Source organism: Rhinolophus sinicus, chromosome 7 (genome assembly GCF_057876585.1).
Source record: "Rhinolophus sinicus isolate RSI-liver-muscle chromosome 7, RSI-T2T, whole genome shotgun sequence".
Taxonomy (NCBI): Eukaryota; Metazoa; Chordata; class Mammalia; order Chiroptera; family Rhinolophidae; genus Rhinolophus; species Rhinolophus sinicus.
The window spans coordinates 17048010-17073557 of NC_142507.1; the positions used below are offsets into that span (position 1 = coordinate 17048010).

Here is a 25548-nt window from a genome sequence, read left to right on the forward strand (position 1 = left end):
TTCTATCCTTTCCAGAATGAAGCGAAACGAGAAAAGGGTTTTGTCTGTTTTGTTCAGTTTGTCTCTACATGAGTTGAGCAGTGTGTGGCTCCCAGTTCTTGAATGAATGAATAATGAATAAAAAATGAAAAAGAACAGGAACTGGACTGAAGTCCTGGGATGTAAATGATGTAAATGTATGACATGACATAAGTCTCCATCAGCCCTAGCGTGTATTAGTCTTGCTTTTATGATATTCTTTCTCATCTGGAGCTTAGTAGCTAACTTTCCTCCATATTATTAAAATAGCATGTTGTATTGCTTTCCTTCATTTATTTTCTTAATCTCTTGATACATTTTAATGTCTTGAATGATTTTCAAAGCACGTCCACAAGTTAACTTTTCATGAATCTCTTGGGTGATGACAAATGTACACATGGGACATTTATCCAGTATGGGGCTTCCTCTAGTGTGAAGACGACTTGGCCGAGAAGAGGAGAAGCAATGACATTCTGCGCAGGGCCATCGAGACCTACCAGGAGGTGGCCAGCCTGCCCGATGTCCCCGCCGACCTGGTGAAGCTGAGTTTGAAGCGGCGGTCAGAGAGACAACAATTTCTAGGTAAGATGGACTGAGAAGACTTGATTCAACAGGCCATGCCGTGCTTTTATCTTGAAGAGCCTGAAGGCTACACGTACTCTTTGAAGAGTCTAGATACATGGAAGGAAACCTGAGTTCTGTAACTAATTTACCTGACTGTTTCTTAGGCTGAAATAGTAATCCTAACCTTAATAATGACAAAAATGCAGGTGGTATTTTGAGCACCCTTCCCTCCTCACCCCACCCCACCCATTTTAAAGCTGAGATAAATGGGATGCTGAGAGGCTGGGTAATTTGCCTAAGGAATTATAGCTAATAAATTAATAGGTCGGAAATAAAAAACTCTTCCTGTCATGTCAAATTCTTTTTTCTCTTAACTATAGCAAACTGATTTATGCAGGCTGAAATTATCAGTGGGGCAGTTTTTATAGAGGAATATTAGCAGTTCCAGGCACTCTAAAAATTTTACCTGTAATGTTTGACTCTACGCCAAGGAAATTGATAGGAAAAAAATGAATCATGAAGTAAATTTGCACATATTTGAAAAGAGCACTATAAAAGCATCCTCTCTGACCAACCCAGGTTCCCAGAGCCAAAGGCAGTAAGACTCGCGATAAGCTTCCTTCCTTATAACCAGGCTGTGGTTTTCTCCCACGTAACATGTCATCAGCAACACTAGGCGGGAAGCACGTAAGTCACATGTAACTGCTAAGATGGGCGCTAGGCTGGCTGAGTAAGTTACATGAACGAATTACAGACGTCACTAAGAGAGGCTCATGTAAGAGGTAGTCAAGGTCAATTGACTCTTTTCTCAGTTTTCTGAGGGATGAGATTCGAGGTAGTTGTGTCACTTTGGTAGATGACCAAAGTCTGTGACAGGAGCAGATGACCCAAGTGATGATTAAAAACTAGAAGAAATGGTCAGTTAGATTTGTATTCATAAGGATCAATTCCAGGGAATGGAAAAAATGCAGCACGCGTGCAGGATGGACGCGTCAGGGCTGGGACTCGGGGGCACTCACCGTGGGGACCAAGTCAGCCTTCCTGAGTTGTCTTCTTACTCAGGCTCCAATGTGGCTCTGCTTACACAGGTCACTGTTTCTATCGTTACAATTTTGATTTTTTTGTTCATCATAGACTTTATCATATTAGTTTTGATTTTTAAAAAGAATACATAAAAATCACTCATCTCGGTTACTGAATTTTCGGTACCCTCTTCCACGTTGGCCCCAGCAATTTAACTTTCTGTCACATAGCCTTAAAAATGCATTGAAGTGAGGATTTTCATGACTCATGCGTGCATGGTACCCTATCGTCCACCAGAGGGTCCCCTAATACTGCATGATGTCTCCTTCCTTCCTGCTGAGGTCATTCATTCCTTAAAGATGGAGACACTCTTAACTGGAAACAGTGTCTGCAGTGGACCTCAGCTCCTCTTCAAGTTCCACACAGGGTGCTAGGCCCCTAAATCATTAGATTTTTTGTCTGTTCTCTAGTCATAATTTTAAAGTTAATCATAATAAACCAAAACTACCTCTGTAAAATATTTTTATAAGGAATTGGTAACTAAAGCTTCGTTAAGAGGGAATTCGACATAAAAAATATAAATGGTCATGAATTTAGAAAGTGAGAGTGTCTTTAAAATGTTTTGTTTATGATAAGTGTTATATCCAGTATCTACTTACAGGAGTTATTGATAACACTGCAACTGTATGATGAAATCCTAGTAGCTGTCTCTGTGGACTCACAGTTAAGCTGGTCTTCAGGCTGTTGAAAGGTCTCCCGTGATGTGTAGTTTCAATGCAAACAGGGACATAATCTGTTTTTATTTCTATTGTTTTTTGTTTTGTTTTTCCCGTGCCAAATCAGGTCACATGAGAGGCTCCCTGGTTACCCTGCAGAAATTAGTTCACCTATTTCCTGACGACACTTCCTTAAAGAATGACCTTGGAGTGGGGTACCTCTTGATAGGAGATAATGATAATGCCAAGAAGGTTTATGAAGAGGTGAGCGAGCAGCCGTCTTCCCTTAACTACGTCAAATTGTTTTGAGCATGACGTTCTAATGTTGTTTGTAAATTGCATTTAATACACCCAGTCTCTCACTGTCTTTATTTTAAGTTAAGTTAAATGGAATGTATTATGATAGGTGATATCTTCTATATATTGTTTTCACATCGCTTCTTTTTCCCTTGATCAGATTTTAAATTTTAGTTGACACTTGGTACATCAAAACCTTCAACCTGTCATTGTGATACTTTTAAAGCTTCCTGTGTCTCCGTCAGTCCACAAACAGCCTTTCTAAAAATGTTCTTTGTGATAGGAAGAGGAACTCAAGTTTTTCACGGACATAAAAACACAATATTTTCCTTTTTTCACTGAAAGTCTGGTTGAGAGAGAGACTGCAGAACGTCTTTCAGGCCTATGGAGTAAATTACTCACCTTTCAGAGGGTATTGACTCTGATCCTCTAGCAATGATGCCTTTAAAAGGATTTCTATCTTATAATGGATATTTTAATAAATGACCTGTAGGTCACAAGTAACTGTAAAATCTAGAAAACTGACTCCTTCAAATAGTGAGGCAATTCACTGGGTATGGAATGAACAGGATACCAAATGAACTTGCAAGCTGGAGAAAGTTAATGCCTCTGTAAAAGAAAGATGAACACATTTATTTATTATTCTTTAATTTCGGCCTTTTGGTCAACGGTTTTCCAACTGGTGCTCTTTACATGAAAATGCTGCTGCTCAGTGATAGCCCATATGATTCATTCTGTCTTTAAAATGCTGTCAAGTAACATAGTGATTTCATACTCCGTCTAGGGACTGGTCCACTCACAAAGTGATGCTTTCCTCCTTTTATTGCTATTGATGCTTAACTGAAAATCATTGAATTTCAGAGCAGTGGTCTCTTCACCTTTGTCATAATCGTTTTACCTGCTGCAGGAACATAACTAAGCCCTTTGCTTTTTCTAGTGTCTCTAACATCTACCTACACAAAGTGAATTGACCCTACAGTGTTGAAAATGTGTACCCTCCACTAACGTACCTATTCTAGATCATAAAATATGACCACGAGGGGCATTGTATTTGCCAATGGCCAAAACATAACACAGAGCTTTGTCTTGCAAAGTTTGGTTAAGGGGAACCTTATGTATAATGTCACTAATTCAGGATTTAGTAAGAGCCATCAAACTATATTAGATATATCCATTATTCTGCACTTTCAGAAGCCACAAAGATGGAATTGTAGAATTCATTCCTCTCTTCCTCCATTTCTCCCTTCTTTTCTTCCTTCCTTCCCCAAATCATGATCAAGTGTTAACTGGGTGCTAAACACATGTGAGTTTAGGGCCGGATCTGAAAACATACTAGTTTCTCTCACCCACTAGGGATTTGTCCTTCCTCACCTTTTCAAAACCTTCCTTGAATGTATTCGCATTTTTAACCTGATACTGAATCTCAGATATGTGAAACATTTCACTTCATCTTGAAAAATAAAATTCCCCTGCTGGTGTTTATACATTTGAAATAATAATCTCTGAATAAACACCACAGGATGCAGAAAGTCTAAAATATAGCTATATAATGCAGTTGAGGGTGTTTCTTTTTAAAGAAGCACTAATAGACTGAAAATATTTGTGGGGTTTGCGTTATACTTAATGGATGCTCTTTCGTTAACCACAGTTTATCCTGATATGTTATGTCACAGTCAAATATCATTTCCAGAAAACTCATAGTGTAATTTTATTTTTTTCAAGTTGCTTTTTATCTCTGAATACATTTATAAAAATTATTGATCATTTCCATTCCGGGTTTTTTGCTGTGTTTAGTTTCAACAAAGATTGACTTTAAAATGGTCGGACGTAGATGGCTCACATCTGTGGCCCCCGGAGGTGCTCCTGAGTTTCCCTCCACTAGTAACACTGCCTGTTACCCACGCCACCCATGGCCAAAAGACCAGCATCGTTCTTGAGTCTTCCCTCTCCTTACTCCTCAATGTATCCATCCACTGAGTCAACATATATTTGGTGAAACCCACCAAGGTTGCTTCGGAAATGTAGCTAATGATACAAACACAGTGTCCCTTCATGGAGATTATCTTGCATGTGATACTAAACAGAATCTTTTGTGATTTGCCTCTTGCCATCTTCTCCAATCTCATTCCCTTTTGCTGTTCCTAGCCTACTATTCCTTTTTATTCACTTTTTCCTGTGCTTAAAATACCTCCTCTCCCTCTGTCCTCTATCTTCCCTTTGCCTGGTGAACTCCTATTGATCCCTAAAAACCTTTCAGACCTTGCCCCACCACACACACCCTAGAGGAAACTAGGTGTCCATCTGCTATACCCCCTGCATGCCTCATGCCTATCGCTATGGTTACACTTACCACATTGCATTGCCTTTGTCTCCTTTTGGGTTGGTCTCCCTCCCTTGACTGAGAGCTCCCTAAGAACAGAGAGTATATGTCATTTATGTTTATGTGTCCAGAGCCTAGAAATGGTCTGTGCACTCTAAAATAACTAGTAAAGGAGTGCATTTGCTAATTCCTTGAGGTGATGGCTGTGTGTCTACAGTAGGCAGAAATTCATCTACGTAGCTGCAGTAATTGTAATAATCTCTTTGGAGTTATGCTACCAGAAACATGATCGGCTTCAATTCAGTTCAGTTCCAAGGGTATTTATTGCGTTCTTGCTCAGCATCTAGGTTGGAAATAGATGCTCTGGAAGGTTCAGAAGAAGCAGAGTGTGTGCTTCCAGAGTTCTAGTTAGGGAGGAAAGCCCACGTGCACCCATCCATTCGGTTAGAGCAGATTCCTCGGTGACCTACCATGTGCCAGCACTGTTCTAGCCCTGGGGATCAGCAATGAGTGCGACGGACACAATCCCTGTAGAGCATCGATCTTAGTGGGGGCAATAAATAATAATAGTCAGATGGTGATGAGAGCTATGAAGAAAAAGGTGTCAGTATAAAGAAGTTAGAAAGTGACTAGAAATGGGGATGAGGGCTGTGTGTTTTCTGTCGGGTGATTGGGCGTAGGCTTCCCTGGATGGTAACCTTTGAGCAAGAATGTCATCAAGGTCAGGGAGTAGCCATTTGGACATCTGGGAGAAGAGTGTCTGAGGCAAAGGAGTGCTGCAAGTGCAAAGGTCCTGAGGCAGCACTGCCTTGGGCTTGCGATGCAGCCACAAGTGTCCAAGGCACCTCAGAGTGGCTGGTGGGAGGCCGGTGGGACAGAAGCCAGGGAGGTAGAGGAGCCCAGCTCAAGAGAGGCCTTGGAGGCTGTTCCTAAAACTTGGTCTTACTCTGAATGAGGTGGAACCCTGTTGGGTTTTGAACAGAGAAGGAATGAGACTTGACGTGGGATTTAGTGAGTCCCTTGAGGGCCCATGTAGAGAATGGACTGCAGAAGAACAGGGCTGGGGGTACAGAGGGTCAGCAGTCAGGGGGTCCTGTAGGAAGGTAGGGGAGAGATGACAGACTTGGGCCAGGTGGCGGCAGTGAAGGAGATTACAAGGCATATGATTCTGAATATATTTTGGAGGTAGTGTTGGCTGGATTTGCTAGCGGATGAGCTGTAGGAACAGATACAAGTTAGAAGACACTGAAGAGTTGGTAGCACATGCTGTGGACTCACCAAGGGCGTGAGGTCCCCTCTCCTGACATGTTTACTCCTTCTGTGTAAGGAACCCAAGGTGACTGTTCCCCATTCCTCCTCAGGCTCAAGGTTAAAGAGAAGCTACAGGATATTCACTCAACTCACACCTGTTTCAACTTTTGCTTTGGTTCTGTAAATTAGTTTGTCTAAGCCTCTTCACAAGTTGACTGTTTTTGTTTTGATTTCTCACTGCTAGCATTTAATTTAGAGGCATTTTAATCATTCATAAGAAATGCATATGAAATTAATAGTGATTTGATTTATATTAAATATTTACCTGAGTTTTGTCACAGAATATTGGATTTGCTCCCCACTTTATCCTCAGTTCTTAAAATGGTTTGGACCTTCAAGAAATGTATTGAATGAATGGATCATGATATATTATGAATGCAAATCTAAATTTTCTCTTAAGGCAATGTATAAAGCATGTAGAAAAGAAATGTAATAACCATTCAGAGTTGATGTCAAGGTAGCAAATTTAAAGCATTTTCTCCTGACCACTAAAAGAAATACTGAAGTCATAACAATTGATAGATATTTTGCTGATTTGCATTGTTCAAAACAGTGCCTTAACAGTCATTGCCTTTTCACTCATTTCTTCATTCTTGAAGAACTAATGTATAGATGTGAAAACATTGAGTTGAAGGGAAATGGGGCCATTTAAGCCTAATACATTGCAATGAGACAAAACACTAGGGTGCTGTAAACGGTAACATCATAATCCAATCTGAGGACAGCAAAGCTAATTAAAATTTGTTTTGACAGCCATTTGCAGAATGTATAGTCCATCACAATAGCTTTTTGTTTTCTTTGAGCTTAGGTTCTGAATGTGACACCCCATGATGGTTTTGCCAAAGTGCATTATGGCTTTATCTTGAAGGCACAGAACAAGATCGCAGAAAGCATTCCCTATTTAAAGGTAACTGTCCCTGATGGCTCTTTTTCATCATCCGATTCCTTTAAATCGTTTGGTCACCCTTGGTTATGCACTGTAGGTTGATTGGCAGGTACTGCTGAGTCTTTTCACCATGAAAATGTACACCCTCTGACCATGACATTCGTAGACCAGTATGGACCTTCCCCATAATTGAGTGTCGACTATAGAAATACCAAATATGTGAGCAGACTCTCTGGGAAGACTTTATGGAGAAATCCCTAAAACTGCTTTTATTAGTTTTTATTGAAATGTCAAAGGTAGACAAAAGTTATTAACGTAATATTTTAAAATATGGGTGATGCATTAAATGTTCCTTTTACAATTTAATCTGACTGTTTTGAGCTATCGGGCTTTTGGGGGGTTGACCTGTTAAGTCTGCATTTTTTATCTCACTTTGTATAACTTGCCATGAGCCCTATTCAGATGAGTTTCAATATGTAATTAAAGTATGCTGTCATTTTTCCTCTCTCATATCTAGTCGAATCCTTGTCACATCACCAGAAACACACTAGGTCTGGCTCAGGGCTGTCCAACAGAACTTTTTGCCACGATGGAAATGTTCTTTGTTTGTACTCTCCAATATGGTAGCCACCAAGCCACATGTGTCCATTGAGCACCTGAAATGTGGTAGTGTGACTGAGGAATTGATTTTTAATTTTAATTCTAATTAACTTTAATTTAAATAATAGCATTAACTAGTGGCTACCATATTGGACTGGTAGATGATGGGATGCCTCCAAACTTTTTTTTTAAGTAGCTGTATGTTATACTTTTATGATCACTTTTCTTTCACATGACTTAACCTGCATGTTATATTTGGCCAACATAATTCTATTAAAAACAATTTTAATTGCTTGACTCTGTTGAGAATCTGAACAATTTATATAATTATGCATATTTCTGGTTTCACTTGAAAGGTCCTATCTGGCCCACGTCATAGCGCAGGAGCCAAGCGGTGCTGCCCCCTTGAGGTGGGCGTGCACCCCTTAGTTTGTTGTGGCTGTTACTGGGCCTGTGCAAACCTTTGCATTCCCTGTGGAGACCCTGTGGCATGTGTGTTTCTCTGGTTTAAAGTATCCCCCTTAGATCTCCTTTGACTTGATAAGGACCTGATAGTACTCTCCTTGCTTCCGAAATGGGGAAACAGGTAATGAATGAGGACATTTATTTGACTGTCTGTCAGTCAGGAACCCTGATGGTGATTCTCTTCTCCTGAGTCATGCTTCTCCTGTTTCTTGCAGCTACTTTTCAACATTATGCAAATAAAATTTCTTAACAGTAAAATGGCTTCTTCTTGTGAAGAAGCCTCAAAAATGCAGATTTTTGTAAAGAATTCCTTGACATTTAAATATTTTTTACCTTTATCCTTTTTAAAATGTATTGTTGTGTATTAATATTTTCTCTACCCGCCCCCTTTATTTTTAATGTAAATCTCAATTTCAATCCTTATGTGGGGGACAGGGATAGGAATCAACTAACTGTTTTAGAATAAGATTTGTTTAATAATAATTACATTTTCAAAGATTCCAATTATATGTTTTGTAAAAGATTTTATTACAAAGCAAGGACATATATGTTTTGAGTGGCAAAAAATATTACTTGCAGTTGGGTCTCTATCACTTCAAACATCTATGAGCAACTAAACATTTTGGTTCAGGAATGAAAAAAAAAAGCTTCTAGATGACAAATGTTTAGATTTGGGGAACAAAATTAATGTGATTGATAGTCAGTCAAAGAAATTCCTTGGGATATTGAAATATGAGTGTTCCCACAGAGACAATTCCCAAAGCATTGTTCTAATGTTATAGGTGATTCCACTGTTAATTCATGATGAATATATTCTTAAATTTAACTTTTATTGACTCCTTTTGGTTTTGTATTTTAAATATTGTCCAGTAACCTAATTGCCAAACTTTAATATTGAGATGAATTTGTCTGGTTCTTAGATTTTCGTATGGTAATAAAGATTAAGTAAATCAATGAATTAAGCGTGGTATTTAATTATTTCATAAATGCTAACACTGTCCTTTCTACAGGAAGGAATAGAGTCTGGGGATCCAGGCACTGATGATGGGCGATTTTATTTCCACCTGGGAGATGCCATGCAGAGGGTTGGGAACAAAGAGGTAATAATGTTTCTAACTTTTGGTTCTAACAGAGCATAGAGTGGGGAGGGGGGGTGATTATTTGTAACAGAAAGTTACAATTGAAAAAATATTTAGAGCATAAACTTTTGAAGGAAGTGATTTAAACTTTTTAAAAACAACCCAACAACTCCTACTTAATCCTATAAAGAGTTTTTGGGATTTGACTTTTATAGTTTCTTTCAAGAAAGTATGTGAGTGAGTAATCATAAGAGCGGCCTCTAAACAAGTGTGTGTGTGTGTGTGTGTGTGTGCGCGCGTGTGTATATGTGCGTGTGTGAGCCTATGTGTATATCTGTGTGTATATTAGAGAGATAGACATTGCCTTGAAAAATGTTTTTTAAACTATGAAATAAAGAGTTTTTAACAGTTTGCCTAGATTTCTTTTTATTTTATTTTAGAATTTTAAAAGTAGTTATTTTAGAATGAAGTCTTTATTCAACTGATTTCTAAGCACATTTAACGCAATGGTTAATTGTGTAAATTACCTTCTGAAATATTTAATACCAAGTTCAAAATGAACACCTGTAGCTATAGTAATGGCAGGTACTGACACAGAAAATGTAATAGCTAAAAAAAAGTTACATATTTTCTTTGTGATTGTTACTTTTTTCCCTGAGTACAGTGTCAGCTTCTTTAAGCGTAACATTAGATCATTAATCATGACAGTATGTACTGTACGTTCCCAAACTTTCATAACCCACCATGATTTACACAATGTGGCTGAACAGCCAAGCCCACCTTTCTATCCTACACCATCTCAGGGGGCTAGACTGGGCTCTCCTTAGAGTCAGGGATAGAAGAGGGAAGTGAGACACTGACGCTTTGTAACCATTGTATTCCATGTATGCAATAAAGTGACACCTAAGGATAACACAGCTTCACGTTTCTCAAATTAATTAAGAACATGGGACCATCTGGACAATTGAGGGTTTATTGGAGCAAGGGGTTTTGTGACGGAGTAATTGCCAGCTAGAGACACAAACCAATTTGGGGTAATAGTGATTTGGATAACTGATAGTTTTTCTTTATGCATTTCTTTAACCCACCACTTAGTCTACTGGAATAGAATAAAATATGAGAGTGATGAGAAAGAAGGGAGAAAAAATTATTGATTAGTAATCACTTTTGTGTTCCTTCATTTTTTTACATGTTAGTGCCTCCTTTGAAGGAGAGAGATAAGAGAGATTTTGCTGCAGTATCTAACACTGGATAAATGTTCATGTCTAATTGCTATAAATGTAATTGTCACTAATTAATTTATCTTTGAACATCTCAGGGTCCAGGGCAAAGACAGATAAAAGAAGTCTATGATTTCTTCTCACATCTTAGATGAAAACAGCCCTTATTTCAAGGGCAAAGAATTTACTACTAGACATGTGTTAAGGGCTTGGGATTTGAACCTATGGGACTGTTCCATCAGCTTACTTATTTTAATATGCACAGAACAGCACAGTTCTTGAATTTAAAAAGTTCACAAGGATTCATACTTCCAGGGAACAAAAATAAGCCTGTAGAAACTCCATGTTGGCATATTCGTAATATCAGGTATGAAATCTATGAATTGACCGTCATGCTCTGAGTTTGCATATTGGGAGGCAACCATCCTTCACATTTGTGTGCACGGAGGTCTGGCTCCAGGCACCAAAAGAGAAGCAAACCCACCCCTCTGTGCTGCAGAGGTTGACAATGAAATTGTCTTTGTGGAAGGTTTTTCGAATGGGTGTGTTTCACATGGACAGGAAGAGGGAGGAAGGGAAACCATGATCGTCTTAGCAATTTCCACGTCAGCTGTTATCAGTATTTCCATAACTCCCACATTCTAGCTCTCATCTCCTCCAAATCCAGGCTTGTATGTGTACTGTCTGCTTAGCGTCACCACACGATGTCATAGCGACAACTCACTTGTCTTCCTCTAAACCATTTTTCTTCCTGGGCTCAGGCTCTTATTTGATGACACGCTGACTTCCTGAGCTCAAGACTTGAGGCAACTCTGGCTCCTCCCTGTCCGTCCACAGGCCTCTTCTCCCTCTAGTCTTGTCAGGGCCACATATTGAGACGTCAGCTTCCTGGGGTCTTTGGCGTCCATCTCATCTTCCGTTTGCGCGGTCAGTGTTGTCAGCCCACTGTAGTCAATTGCTGCCTTCGATGTCAGTGACGGCTGGAAGAACCTGCCTGTGGTTTCTTGCTTTAGTCTCAGGCCTTCTAATGCTCAAAGGCCCCACGGTGAAAAAGGAAAGTCCTGTTTCCAAGAGGGGACATTCACGATCCCCCATAGGCCTTTGCAGCCAACCGTTCTTACCACAAGTGTGTGTCCTGAGCCCCACCGCGCACCGCGATCCAGGCATCGCAGGCTCCGGCTAGGGCCGCGTGTGACAGGCCTGTTCCCCAGATGCGGCTGGCGTTTTCTGAGTTGGAATCATTCGACATGCTTTTGTGTGTGTGTGTGTGTGTGTGTGTGTGTGTGTGCGCGCGCGCAAACTACCTGGCAACAATTTGAAGTATAGAAGACACATTTAAGAAGGTGCCCCTGGTGCTGTTTCTATTTTAGTATTCTTGATTAGCAATATAAAAGGGAAATAGTAAAGAAGAAATTTTCAGAGGATTCCGACTCGATCATTGATTTTTCTAGCAATACTTACTGTAAAGTAATGTAGATTTTTTTTTTTAAAGGAAGTCTAGATTAACTCATTGGGTCTTCTGTGTCATTGAAGATGATTTTATCTTCATTGAAAATACCACTGAAGATTTTTTTTTTAATTCCATACATCATTGCCATGATGTGTTTCTCTAAAAGTTAAATGGCCGAGGGGTACAGAATTAAGGGCCCAGCAGGACTAACTTTGTGTTTCTTTGAGTGTCAGAAAGAACTTACAGACAGTTTAGACGTGACATTGTAAGGAAAGTGACTTGCCCAGGCGTCCAGCATGGTGAATATTAAGGCGAAGACTAAAATCTAAGACTTCTAACTCCTAACTACAGCTAGGAGTTTGGCTGTTTTGGTTTCTTATAATAAATTTTTTTTCTCACTATTCTAACAATGTGTCTAGTCCATAAAATGAATTCCTGAGGATTCAGAGTTAATATACTTTAAGAGTTTCAAGACAAAAATCATCTGTTGTAATTAATATTGTTGTTCACTTTAACACAAAAAGGTATAGGAAATAAAATCCTAAATTTAAATTAGAAAAAAATAACAAAAATAGTCAAATTAATTTCAAAGATAAATTGTTATAAAAAAAAATCAAACGCTTAGGTATTTTAAGTTTCTTGTTTTTAAAGAATCTATAGCTACAATTTACATGTATTTCAAAGAAAAAAATATAAGCGTGGTTAGCATATGCATTCTTAATTTGAGATATTGAAAAAGATAAATAAGAATACCACTTTTGAATTTTTTTTTTTTTTTTAATGATACAAAGATGGGAGGATTGCGGAAGAAGTTGCCAAGAGCCCTGGGTGATAGTTCAAGACATTTAGCCTTTTTAAACCTCAGTTTCAGCACTTGTAAATTGGAGATATTTGCTGTTATTGGAAAGATCAAATACGATACATATATAAAAGCAAGTAGTAATAAACTAGAAAATGTTACTGAAAATATGCAGTGGTACTGCTATCACACTTGATTTCTCCAATGAAGGAAATTTTGAAATGTGGTTTTTAAAAGACTTTTAGAAGTTAATATACTTTACATTTAAAGTATATCTGTTTTACGAAAATATGCTTCTGGAATATCTTCTTAATCTGCTTGATATTAAATGCCTGTGTTTAATTGATCAAAATGTGTTTGAAATCACTCTTCAAAAATAACCATTAGATCAGACTTATAATAATGGAGGTAAAACTATTGAGGACACCACGAGAATCATTTCCATTCTGAGGACAAAGGAGTGTGCACACTGCAGGAAATGTAGGGGGGGGCACTCAGGGAGCATATGGTTAGGGCGTCATTCGAAAGAGACATATGGAGCAGCATACTCTGCAGCCAGCTGTCCCTGAAAAGGCTAGTCTTGGAGGCAAGTTGTATCATGTTACAGCTAACCTAAAGTCACAAATGTTATCCCTTATGGCAGAACAAAAAAAGAAAGAAAGAAAAATCCCCTTTCAAAAAAATCTAATGTGGGCTATTGCTGTATTAATGCCAAGTCAGAATAATATTTCCTTTTATCTACTTAATGTAATGGAGTATTTACACTCTGTTACTTCAGGGTGGCGTTCTTAAATGCAGACATGGAAAGAACATGCATGTGAAAAGAAGGTACTCTCGACTTTAGCATTCCAATGTAGTAAATGCAAATATTTTGGAAGAAATTATTAAAGTCATAATTCTTTCCTTTTAAGGGAAACTTAGAAATAGAATTTAAGAATATATAATCTACTTTCGTTTCTTAAATTACTTATTACTCAACAGATAAGTCCTAAACTCTGTGCTGGACACTCTGACGGGGACCAGAATGGGTACAGCATGAATCCTGGATTAAAAGACTTTACAGCCTGACAGTGAGAATTAAACGCACATGTTCATTTATAATAATAAATCATAATCAGAGACCCATTTAAATAACAGTGTTTTCACCAGCACAACAGACTTGGGCACCTGACTAGGAAGCTCTTTATTTTAATGTCACAAAGTAATACTTTATTTTCCGTGACTTTAGTTTTAAAATTAATTTTTTAAAATGCTTTGTTTGTAGTTCAATTTTTCTGTTATTTCAGGCATATAAGTGGTACGAGCTTGGGCACAAGAGGGGCCATTTTGCATCTGTTTGGCAGCGCTCACTCTACAATGTGAATGGACTGAAAGCTCAGCCTTGGTGGACCCCAAAGGAAACGGGCTACACAGAGTTAGTGAAGGTGAGTGTTAACTTAGACCTCATCCTCAACTAACTCTTATCTATTTCCTACTCAGAGTCGGAGAGTGCTTCTCATGGAAAGGAATGGCAAGGAGGAAATGGATTTTATATCCAGGGACATTTGCAAAAAAGATTGCAGAAAGAATCTTATCATCCTGTTAGCCAAAAGTTTAATTCAGATGGTGAAGACAGGAATTTTTTCTTTTTTTTTTAAATTAAAGTTTATTGGGGTGACAATGGTTAGTAAAGTTACATAGGTTTCAGTTGTACAATTCTGTATTACATCATCTAAATATCAATCACAGTGTGTGTTCACCACCCAGAGTCAGTTCTCCTTCTATCACCATATATTTCATCCCATTTACCCTCATCTACCATCCCCCACCCCGCCTACCATCCGGTAACCACTAAACTATTGCCTGTGTCTATGAGTTTTTGTTTCCTTATTTGTTTGTCTTATTCCTTTGTTGCTTTCAATTTTATATTCCACGTTAGTGAAATCATATGGTTCTCGACTTTTTCTGTCTCACTTATTTTGCTTAGCATAGTAATCTCAAGATCTTCCCATGTTGTCACAAATGGCACTATTTCATCTTTTCTTATGGCAGAGTAGTATTTCATTGTGTATATATATATATCAGATCTTCTTTGTCTAATTGAAGGACACTTTGGTTGTTTTCACATCTTGGCCACTAGAAGACAGTGTGGAGGTCCCTCAAAAAAATTAAGAATAGAATTACCATATGACCCAGCAATCCCTCTCCTGGGTATCTACCCAAAAAACTCTGAAAACATTTATCCGTAAAGGTACATGTGCTCCAATGTTCATTGCAGCTTTATTTAAGGATTTTTTCTTGAAAAGCTGTTCTCAAACGTTTTGGCTTTAGGTCCCCTTCATACTCTTAAAAATTATTGAGCACCCCAGGGAGCTTTTTGTGGGGGAGGGGATGGGAGTTATGTCTATTCATATAATTATCATTAATTGAAACTAAAAGAGAATGTAATGATTATTTATGAATTCTTTAAAAATAACTCCATTACATGTTAATATAAATATTTTTTTTTTAAAATAACTATGTCTTCAGAACCAAAAATGTAGTGAGAAGATTGGAATTGTTTGTATATTTTTACAAATCTCTTTGATGTCTGGCTTAATAGAAGACAAGAGGATTCTCACTCACATCTACTTCATACAGACACTCATTGGAGCAGTGATATTACCTATGTCATGTAGCTTCTGGAAAACTCCATCATGTACCTGTAACACAATGAGTGTGAACAGAGCAAATAATATCCTTGTATTATTAAGAATAGAGTTTTGATCTTGCAGACCCCCTCAAAGGGTCTCGGGAACCCCTAGGGGTCCCTGGACCACACTTGGAGAACCACTGGTCCTCAGTCTATTAAAAAAAAAGGTAGGCATAAATATGTTTTAGAAACTCTGATGGCAGATATGTAGGAAAGAGAAACTAAATGATTCTAACCACTTAATGGCTAAAAAAAATTAGAAGCTTTTATATTGGTGGATTAAATCCAAACTGTAAGAATATCTTCTTTGTGATTTTGGTAGAGGCTGGTCAGAAGTTTACTATTGCTTTGGTAAGCTCAGCTTATTCTTATAGATGTTAATAAGATGGAAAGTAAATTAACTTATAGTTTCAATAATACTGCTTTCTACTCAACATGTAAAAGATGTCATCTACTTTATGGGTGAGATGGGCTTCAGTTGTCCAGCCTGAGAATCTAACCACCATATATACACTATTCATATAAGAAACAACATTCTGAATTTTAAACAGCTGATTTTACATCTTCAATATGCGTTTTCCAATATCACCAAACAGTTCTCCAGTTCTCAGTGGACTCTTATTGGGTGTCCTACAAATTTAACTCCGTTCTGACACTGTCTACCTGGAGATAGCATCAGGTTCCACAGCGGGGTCTTAGCAACATACGGCTTCGCCCTTTCAGGCATCTGGTGTAATTGAGCTAAAAGATAAAATTGTCTCTTGCCCTGAGCCTCTTTTGAGGTGTTGATATAATATTGGATTTCTCTCGTTACGTAACTCATTTATTCATTCCCTTACCCTCAGCTGCTATTCCTCCTTCTCTTCATTTATACTCAAACTTTCCCACCTTTGGAAGGGACGTTGGGTTCGCCACAGTGCTGGGCTCGATTACAGGCTGCAGTACTTGTCTAGCAAGTGCCTCCCCCAGTCCACTCCCATTCAGACAGGGCGAGGTTATGTAGGTACAGAACTACAGGGTTATCTCTACCACCAGACAATATAGCCATAGTCACTCGTTTGAGAGAGGTGAGAAGGGAGAAGCAAGAGGAACAAAGTATTGACAATTTTGGAATCTGCGTGATGGATATGTGGGGGTTTCTTATACTGTTCTCTCAATCTCTAGATACATGTTTTACATCTTTCAGTTCTTTTTAAAAGAATGTCTTGAATACAATGTGTCTATAAGATTTATAATACTTTGCTGATTAATCATCATAAACAAATTGTAATCCATAATAATCATCATAATCCAATTGTAAAGCAGGCTGCCTTTGAATATTTTATAAATCAGAAAACCATGGTGTAGTGACAGGGAATGCAGATTAATTTAAAGAAGTTCTATGCCCAAAGCAGAAAAAGTATCGGAAAAATATCTTTCTTGATAAATGTAATACATTTAGCCCTGCCAGTGATTCTTTCCTTCGTAAAATTCCATCTTGTCTCAGATCGTATCACACTGAGCTCTTCTGATTCTCTTTCTACCAGCTAATCTTTTTCTCTTGGTCTCTCTGTGAGTTTATTTCCCTACTGTAGCTTTTAGGATGCTTTCAAGTTCAAGTAACAGAAATGACATTCAAACTTGACTTAAATAATAAGAAATTCGATTGACTCATGTGAAGGAAGCCTAGCAGTAGGACAGACCTCAGGTGTAGTGTGAACAAGAGAAATGTTTTCTTGTCTCTGCAAGTCCTCTTTGGTCAGCTTTGGCCTTGTGCTGGCTTTTTACAAGATGGCTGCCAGCAGCAACTGGAATGGAGGGTCGGAAAGTATTTGGAGGCTTCATAACATTGTTGAACCACCACACCAGTCCTCAATGGCCTTCTAGCAGACCCTGTCCTATTGATCATAACCATGTCACATGGGCACTCACAGTTATAAGGGAGTCTGAGAGACCAAGTAGCTGGCAACAGGCTGAGGCAACAAGCTTCGAGCAGAAAAAAAAAACAAAAAAAAAAACTGTGGCTCTTCATCAAGCAGGGAACAAAAATCTTTCCCTTTAGTCTGAGCCAATTTAAGTCCCATTTCCACTCTGGGTGAATTACTGGCAAGGGGCTATGAGATTTTCCTTAAAACAGCAGATCAAGGAAAGGGTCAGATTCCTCTCAATTCAGTGGATTATCTGATGGATGGTGAGCACCCGAAATAAATCAGGGTTCTGTTAGGGAGGAGGAAGAGGCCCAGTGGATGTTTGGAAGGTGACCTTAGTGTTCAGTGCCCTCGCTGACCTTGGACTTGCACTCAGCTCCAAATATTGTTCTCTGCTCTGGGTTCTCCTGTCCTTCTCATTCATTTTCTAAGAAACCTTTTCCACTCTTGATTCAACTGCTGTTAAAATTTCTACCAAAGCTATGCTCCCCAATTAGACTTTTACTTTTTCCATTCATCTCCAACTGCATAAATGCATTAACATTTAGTGTGAAAATTAACTCACCGTGTAATCCATGGTTATATTCCTTCCTGACTTTATAGTTTTGATCAGTGATTCAGCTTTACCCCCAAATACCAGATTTATTACTGTCTTTATCTCTTACCACTGCCATTTACTATCTTCAGCCAAAATTTCTTTTCTCACTAAACTTTCCCTATGATAGTCTATTTTTATTTACCCTCTTCCTTTTTCCTTCTCTCCTATCCCCTTCATAGCTAACTCATATTTATACCTCACATGTTGGAAAAGTTGTCATTTCTTTTAGGAGGCTATGTTAGGGGTCTCTCCTTACATGTATCCAAAAGCACCTTATACGTCCTTTTTAAGCACTTAGCATATTATCGTGTTTCCCCAAAAATAAGACCGGATCTTATATTAATTTTTGCTCCAAAAGATGCTTTAGGGCTTATGTTCAGGGGATGTCATCCTGAAAAATCATGCTAGGGCTTATTTTCCAGTTAGGTCTTATTTTCGGGGAAACACAGTATAGAACACTCCATCTAAGAAAAGCAGAATACACAATCTTCTCAAGTACACATGGAACTTCCTCCAGGTACACCATATACTAGGCCAAAACACAGGGCTCAAATAATCTAAAAGTATAGAAATAATGCAAAGCATGTCCTCTGACTATAGTGGAATGAAATTAGAAATCATTAACCAAAAGAAAGTTGAAAAATTCACAAATATGTGAAATTTGAACAATACTCTCTTAAGTAACCAACAGGTCAAAAATGAAATTGCAAGAGAAATTAGAAAATACTTTGAGATGAATGAAACAAAAATACTCAGAGCAAAACTTAAAAGATATATCAGTTCTTAGAAATTTATACCTACTAATGCCTATATTTAAAAGAATGATCATAAGACAATAATCTAGTTGTTCACTTTAAGAAGGTAACATAGCAGAACAAAATAAATGCAAAGCAAGCAGAAAGAAGGAAATAATAAAGTTTAGAGTGGAAATAAATGAAATAATGAATAGAAAAATAATAGAGAAGATCAATAAAAGCAAAATTTCATTCTTAAAAAATTATTTGACAGACTGTTAGCTACACTGACTGATAAAAAAAAAAAAAAAAAAAAAGAGTGAAGCCTCAAATGGCTCAAATCAGAAATGAAAGAGGAAATCACTACCAAACTTAGAAAACTTAAAGGATTATAAGGCAATACTATGAACAACTATATGCTAGGAAATTAGATAAACTAGGCGATATGGATAAATTACTAGAAAGACACAAACTATTGAAACTGACTCAAAAGGAAATAGAAAAATCTAACTATATCTGTAACAAGTAAAGAGATTAAATTAATAATTTAAAAGCTTCCCACAATGATAAGCCAGACCCAGATTTCTTCACTGGTGAATTTTATCAAATACTTAAATAATATCAGTCCTTCACAAACTCTTCCAAAATATAGAAGAGGAGGGAAAATTTGCTAACTCAATTTATGAGCCAGTATCATCCTGATACCAAAATCAGACAAAGACATGCCAGAAAAAGAAAACTGTAGACCAATATTCCTTATGAATATAGACACAAAAATCTTCAACAAAGTATTACCATACTGACTCAAGCAACATATTAAAAAGAATTATATACCATGACCAAGTAGGACTTTTCTGGAGAATGCAAATGAAAATCAATCAATATAATCAACCATATCATTAGAATAAAGAATTAAAATTACATGATCATTTCATCAGACACAGAAAAGGCATTTAACAAAATTCAACACCCTTTCATGATTAAAAAGAAAAAAGATACATAACAAACTAGGAATAAAAGAGAACTCTGTCAGCCTGAAAAAGTGGCATCTACAGAAAACCTATAGCTAGCATTATGCTTAATGGTGAAAGACTGAAAGGAAGAAGTAAAATTATACCAGGGGTGCCAAAAAAATGTATACAAGTGGACGCTTTGGTCAGCATTGCTCAAGCAGTAGTTTGCCGCAATCAGAAGTGTCTGGACGCTGATGGTAACCACTTTGAGCACCTCTTGTAATTGCAGAAGTCAAACATGACTTGTATTCATCTTTTGGTACTAGCATATATTGAGTATTACAATTTTAATAGTTATTTTCCTTTCTTGAAATGTGCATACATTTTTTTTTGGCACCCTCTGTATTTGCAGATGCATTATCTTTTAGGTAGAATGTCCTAAGGAATTCACCAAAAAAACTATTAGAACTAATAAAGAAGTTTATCAAAGCTGCAGGATACAAGATCAGTGTACAAAAATCAATTGTATTTCTTTACACTAGCAAAAAAACACTCCCAACGTGAAATTAGGAAAACAATTTCATTTGTAATAGCATCAAAAAATATGATACTACTGTTTTATATTTGATACTACTGTTTTAGTTTGGAAGGGCTGCCATAACAAAGTACACAGACTGGGTAGCTTAAACAATAGAAGTTTATTATCTCACAGCTCTGGAGGCCAGAAGTCCAAGATCAAGGTGTTGGCTGGGTGGTTCCTTCTGAGGACACAGAGAATCTGTCCTCTCCCTCTCTCCTAGCTTCTGTGGTTTTCTGGCAATCGCTGGAGTTTGTGGCTTATAGATCTCTGGCATTATCTTCACATGGCATTCGTTCTCCCTGTGTGTATGTCTGTCTCCAAATTTTCCAATTTTATGTTTAATTAGGACCCACCCCAATGTCCTCATTTTAACTTGATTATTTCTGTAAAGACCCTGTGTCCAAATAAGGTCACATCCTGAAGTATTGGGAATTAGGACTTCAGCATGTGATTTGGGGGAAACACAATTTGACCCATAACAGATGCTTAGGAATAAATTTTACGAAGTAGTGCAAGATTAGTATACTAAAAACTATAGAACCGGATTGGAGCAAATTTTAAAACATATAAATAAATAGAAACACATCCCATGTTTATGGATCACAAAACGTAATATTGTTAAGATAGCAATTCTCTCCAAATTGACCTAAAGCTTTGATACAGTCTCAGTCAAAATTCCACATGGCTAGGGTTTTCTTTGTTTGTTTGTTTTTTAACAGAAATTGACAAACTGATTCTAAAATTCCTATGAAAATACAAGGGACCCAGAATAGTCAAAATAATTTTGAAAAAAGTACGAAGTTGGAGGACTCACACTTTCCAATTCCAAAACTTACTACAAAGCCACAGTAATTAAGGCAGTATGATGTTTCCGTAAGGACAGCCATATGGATCAGTAGAGAAGAATTGAGAGTCTAGAAATCAAGCCTTACGTTTATGATTAATTGATTTTTTGACAAAGGTGCCACGACAATGCAATGGGGAAACAATTTTCTTTTCACAAAAGGTGCTGAGACAACTGCATATCCACATGCAAAATAATGAAGTTACCATGTATTATTAAAAAATAATGAATTCAGAATCTAAACAAACCTAACTGTAAGCGATAAAAACTATAGAACACTTAGAATAAAACATCCTTAGAATAAAAGTAAATCATCGTAATGTTGAGTTAGGCAAAGTTTTTTCAGATATGACACTGAAAACCCAAGTGAAAAAAGACAAGATAGGTAAATTGGATTTCATCAAAACTTAAACTTTTGTGCTTCAAAGGACGTGCTCAATAAAATTAAAATCCACAGAATGAGAGGTAATATTTGCAAATCATACATACAACAAGGGACTCGTATCCAGAATATATAGAGAACTCTGATAACTCAATAATATAGAGACAAATAACCCAGTTTAACAATGAGAAAAGGATTTGAATAGATATTTATTCGAGGAAGATATAGGAATGGCCAAGACGCACATGAAAAGATGCTTAAGCATCATTCATCATTAGGGAAATGCAAATCACAACTACAGTGAGATACCATTTAACACCCACTAGGATGGCTATACCAAAAAAGGTGGACATTGACAAGTGCTGGCAAGTATGTGGAACAATTGGAACCCTCAAATGTTTCTGGTGGGAAAGCAAAGTGGTGCAGCCACATTGGGAAACAGTTTGGCAGTTCCTTAAAAAGTTAAACATAGAGTTACCACATGGCCCAACAATTCTACTCCTAGGTATATGCCCAAGAGAAATGAAAACATATATTCATACAAAAATGTGTGCGTGAATGATCATAGTAGCATTATTCATAATAACAAAAAAATGCAAAGAACCCAAATGCCTATCTGAATCATGAATGAATGAATGAATGAACAAACGAAAAATGAAATGTGGTATATCTACACACTGGTAATGAAAAGGGAATGAAGTACTGGTACATAGTGCAATATGGATGAACCCTGCAAACATTATGCTAAGTTAAAGAAGCCAGACCCAAAAGGCCAAATATTACATGATTCTGGTTATAGGAGCTGTCCAGATTAGGCAAGTCCATACAGACAGACGTAGATTGGCAATTGCCAGGGACTAAAAAGATGGGGTGAGGAGTATTTATTGTTAATGCGTAACGGGTTGCTTTTTGATGTGATGAAAATGTTCTAAAATTAGATGCTGTTGATAGTTGCACAACTAAAGCACTGAATTATGAAAGTCAATTTAATGAATTTTATGGTATGCAAGTCATATCTCAATAAATCTGTTAAAAAATGGGGAACTGTGATATATATATATATATATATATATATATATATATATATATATATATATCACAGTATACTGTATATATATATATATATATTGTATATAGTAGTTCAAGTATGTGAAAAATGAACAGGTGTCTGGAGGTTGATGAGGTTATAATCCTCAGTAAGACGATATAGTGAAGCAGTTTAGAGCGTGGCTCTGTAGCCACTTTGCCTGGTTTTGGTTTCTGTGGTCCATTCCTTCCTAGCTACGCGTATATCACACTGAGCAACACTTCTTTGTGTTTTGAGTTCATTATCTGAAAAACGCCTATGAAAATAGTACTTGTTATGGAACAAGTTCACTTAATAAGTAAGTAGGAAGTGCTCAATACATATTATTATAATTATTACAATTTGTAATTTTATTTATTACCAGGTTTTCATAGGAAAAAGGTTTCTAGTTTCTAAAAAGTAACTTGGAAAGCCAATTTTGAAATATTATATTTTATAGAAATACTAAAATAGCTATCAGGTATTAAATGCCTATTTGCAATCAACGTGCTGAGTACTTTTGTATATAATACTTCTAATCTTTACAACTCTGCAGGATAGATATTATTGCGCCCACTTATATTATACAAGAGTAAAGTAGGGATTAGCAAAATTAAGAAAGGTCCCATTTTTAATGGCGACAGGACTGGGATTTGAACTGAGGTCTCCTTGCCCTCAGAGTCCATCCATACCCTTGCTGGTACCCCAGGATGCCCTCAAAGTTACTAATATCTGCTCATGTGTCTCATATCCTTCTCCTGTTTGCCAATCAAGTCTTTATTTCCAAATTCTATTTCCCTGGGCTTCTTGACTTCAGCCTTGTTTTAAGCTCTGCTTTCTTAGAAAAGCAAGACCCAGGCATCAATCACAGGGTCGTCAGCAGCGTGGCATCGCAAGAGTGGGTGACATCTCGTGTTTAGAACTTGGTGCTTTGTGCGTGGAGAGTTGGCTTTACTTCGCTGACTGCCTTTTTTTGCAGAAATGTTAATATTGCATCTGGTTATGACTTTCAGAAAAATAAGTAATTTCATGGTGATCACTTGAGAGTAAGGACGGTGACAAGATTGCCCACTGTGTGAGGAACCCCAGGCCCATAGCCATTTAGTTGACAAACCCTTGCATGTCAAGGTATCCTTTGATTTTCTTTTTCTTTTTTTTTTTTGTTAACATTTTTTTTATTAGTTTCAGGTGCACAAAACAGTGTAATAGTTAGATATTTATCATTTATATCCCTCACACAGTGACAGCCCCCCTCCCCCCATCCACTACCCCTATGACATCGCACACAGCCATTACATTTCCACTGTCTCTATTCCTAATGCTGTACTCTGCTTCTTGTAACTATATACATATATATAATTGTAGTTGACATTCATTATTGTTCAACTTCAACTTCAGGTGTACAGTGCAGTGACCATTGTATTACGCAGCCATAAAGAAGAATGAAATCTTACCATTTGCAACAATATGGATGGACCTAGAGAACATTATGTTAAATGAAATAAGTCAGACAGAGAAAGACAAATACCATATGATCTACTTGTATGTGGAATCTAAAGAAAAGAATAAATGAATGAACTAATCCTTTGATTTTCAAATCACAGATTTGGATATTACGAATCATGGATCATCCCCCCAGGCATTAACGTCTTAAAGTGGAAACCTTCTAGACCCTGTAGCTGCCATGTTTGGCCAAAATCCTTTTACTATAATTATCCAGATTCTGGCCCTTAAGCGACAATTAACTACCAGGGATAGCACATTTTTATTTAAATTATCCTCATTGTGAGTTCCCTGAGGATGTAGAGAGCAATTTTCTTGAAAGCATAGGACAGTGTTCAGTAAAATGCATCATCAGTGGTTTTCCCTTTTGTTGAATTGTCATTATTCTTCCTCATTGTGTAGTTTGTAATTTGGCAACTCTGTGCACTGGGGGAGGTAAGAGGCTACGCGACTCAATGAAAAAAATTGGAGAAAAATATTCCAGTAGTTTTCTCTTTTAGGCATATTCTCATTAAAATTGAGTAGGTTGCTGCTCAAATCACAAATATCAAAGCCCTAAGTGCCTTGAGGGTATTTAACATAGAAATTGAAACAAAAATGGATTAAAGTCTTTGCTAGGATATAAATAGAAAAGAGAAAAGAAATCTCTTTGAGTGAGAGCAAAGCCACCATACCTTAAGAATTTCGTTCTTCCTTTTTTAAGATTAGCTTTTTGATCCACCATATTCCAAGGCGAATTTTGATGTAAACAGGCCTGCATAGAAACCACCATTTGTAACACTGAAAACACATCAGCCCAGAGCCACTGAAAACCATAGTTTAAAATATCCCCTTTGAATTTGTTATTCCTGCCTCCTAACTCTTTACATTCATCACTGGGATAAAGGAAAACTCTTGAGTCCTTTGCCTGAGTGTTTCAGAGCTGCTGCTCTGATATAAACAAATAGCATCACAGATAAGTCTTCCTTTCCTCGTATTGTAGTTTCATTACAGTTGGAGGAGAGCGCCCAGTAATAGTTTGCCAATTCTGTGACACAGTGCTTAAGAATGATTGATTAGAAGGATATCCTCTCTTGTCATTTTCCTTCAGACTGTGGCTTTTATTAATTACGAAATTCATTGTGTATGAATCACGTCACCTGGACAAAAAAAGACTTATACAGTAATAACACTAGTGATTCAACATTTCTGTGTGATTAAATATTTGAATGTTTTCACTGAACTGCTTTTGAGATGAAATGGATTGAAAAAGACGCAAAATGTCAGATTTACAGTGGAATTAAGCTGTAACATAAAAGGATTAGCCATTTTATAGAAAAGTGTTATAGTATAAGGAAGTGCTGAAAGCACTCCTTAAGATTAACATAATTATTTAATCCTATTTTTCTAAATCAAACTTTAAACTTTTTGGATTCCAATGGTACTGTCACTAAAAATGAAAACAAAATGAGAAGGGGAGTTAAGAGAACTCAGAGAATTTTATGGTTAAATGCTTTCAACGTGAACTTTTGTAAGGGGACTCTGCAATTAGAAGTACATTAGTTTCTTTCTCAGCTCTGACA

At 37.3% G+C, this 25548-nt stretch overlaps 1 protein-coding gene across 4 annotated transcripts in view; it reads left to right on the forward strand.

Annotated features, from left to right (window-relative positions):
* Positions 1-25548, forward strand: part of ASPH (aspartate beta-hydroxylase) — a 196583-nt gene that overhangs the window by 140579 nt on the left and 30456 nt on the right. For all 4 annotated transcript variants that reach the window (XM_074318815.2, XM_019752429.3, XM_088799408.1 and 1 more), the window contains 5 exons: positions 450-600; positions 2449-2585; positions 7058-7156; positions 9211-9300; positions 14035-14172. In XM_074318815.2, the coding sequence (XP_074174916.2) occupies positions 450-600; positions 2449-2585; positions 7058-7156; positions 9211-9300; positions 14035-14172 (615 nt within the window). The remainder of the gene's footprint in view (positions 1-449; positions 601-2448; positions 2586-7057; positions 7157-9210; positions 9301-14034; positions 14173-25548) is intronic.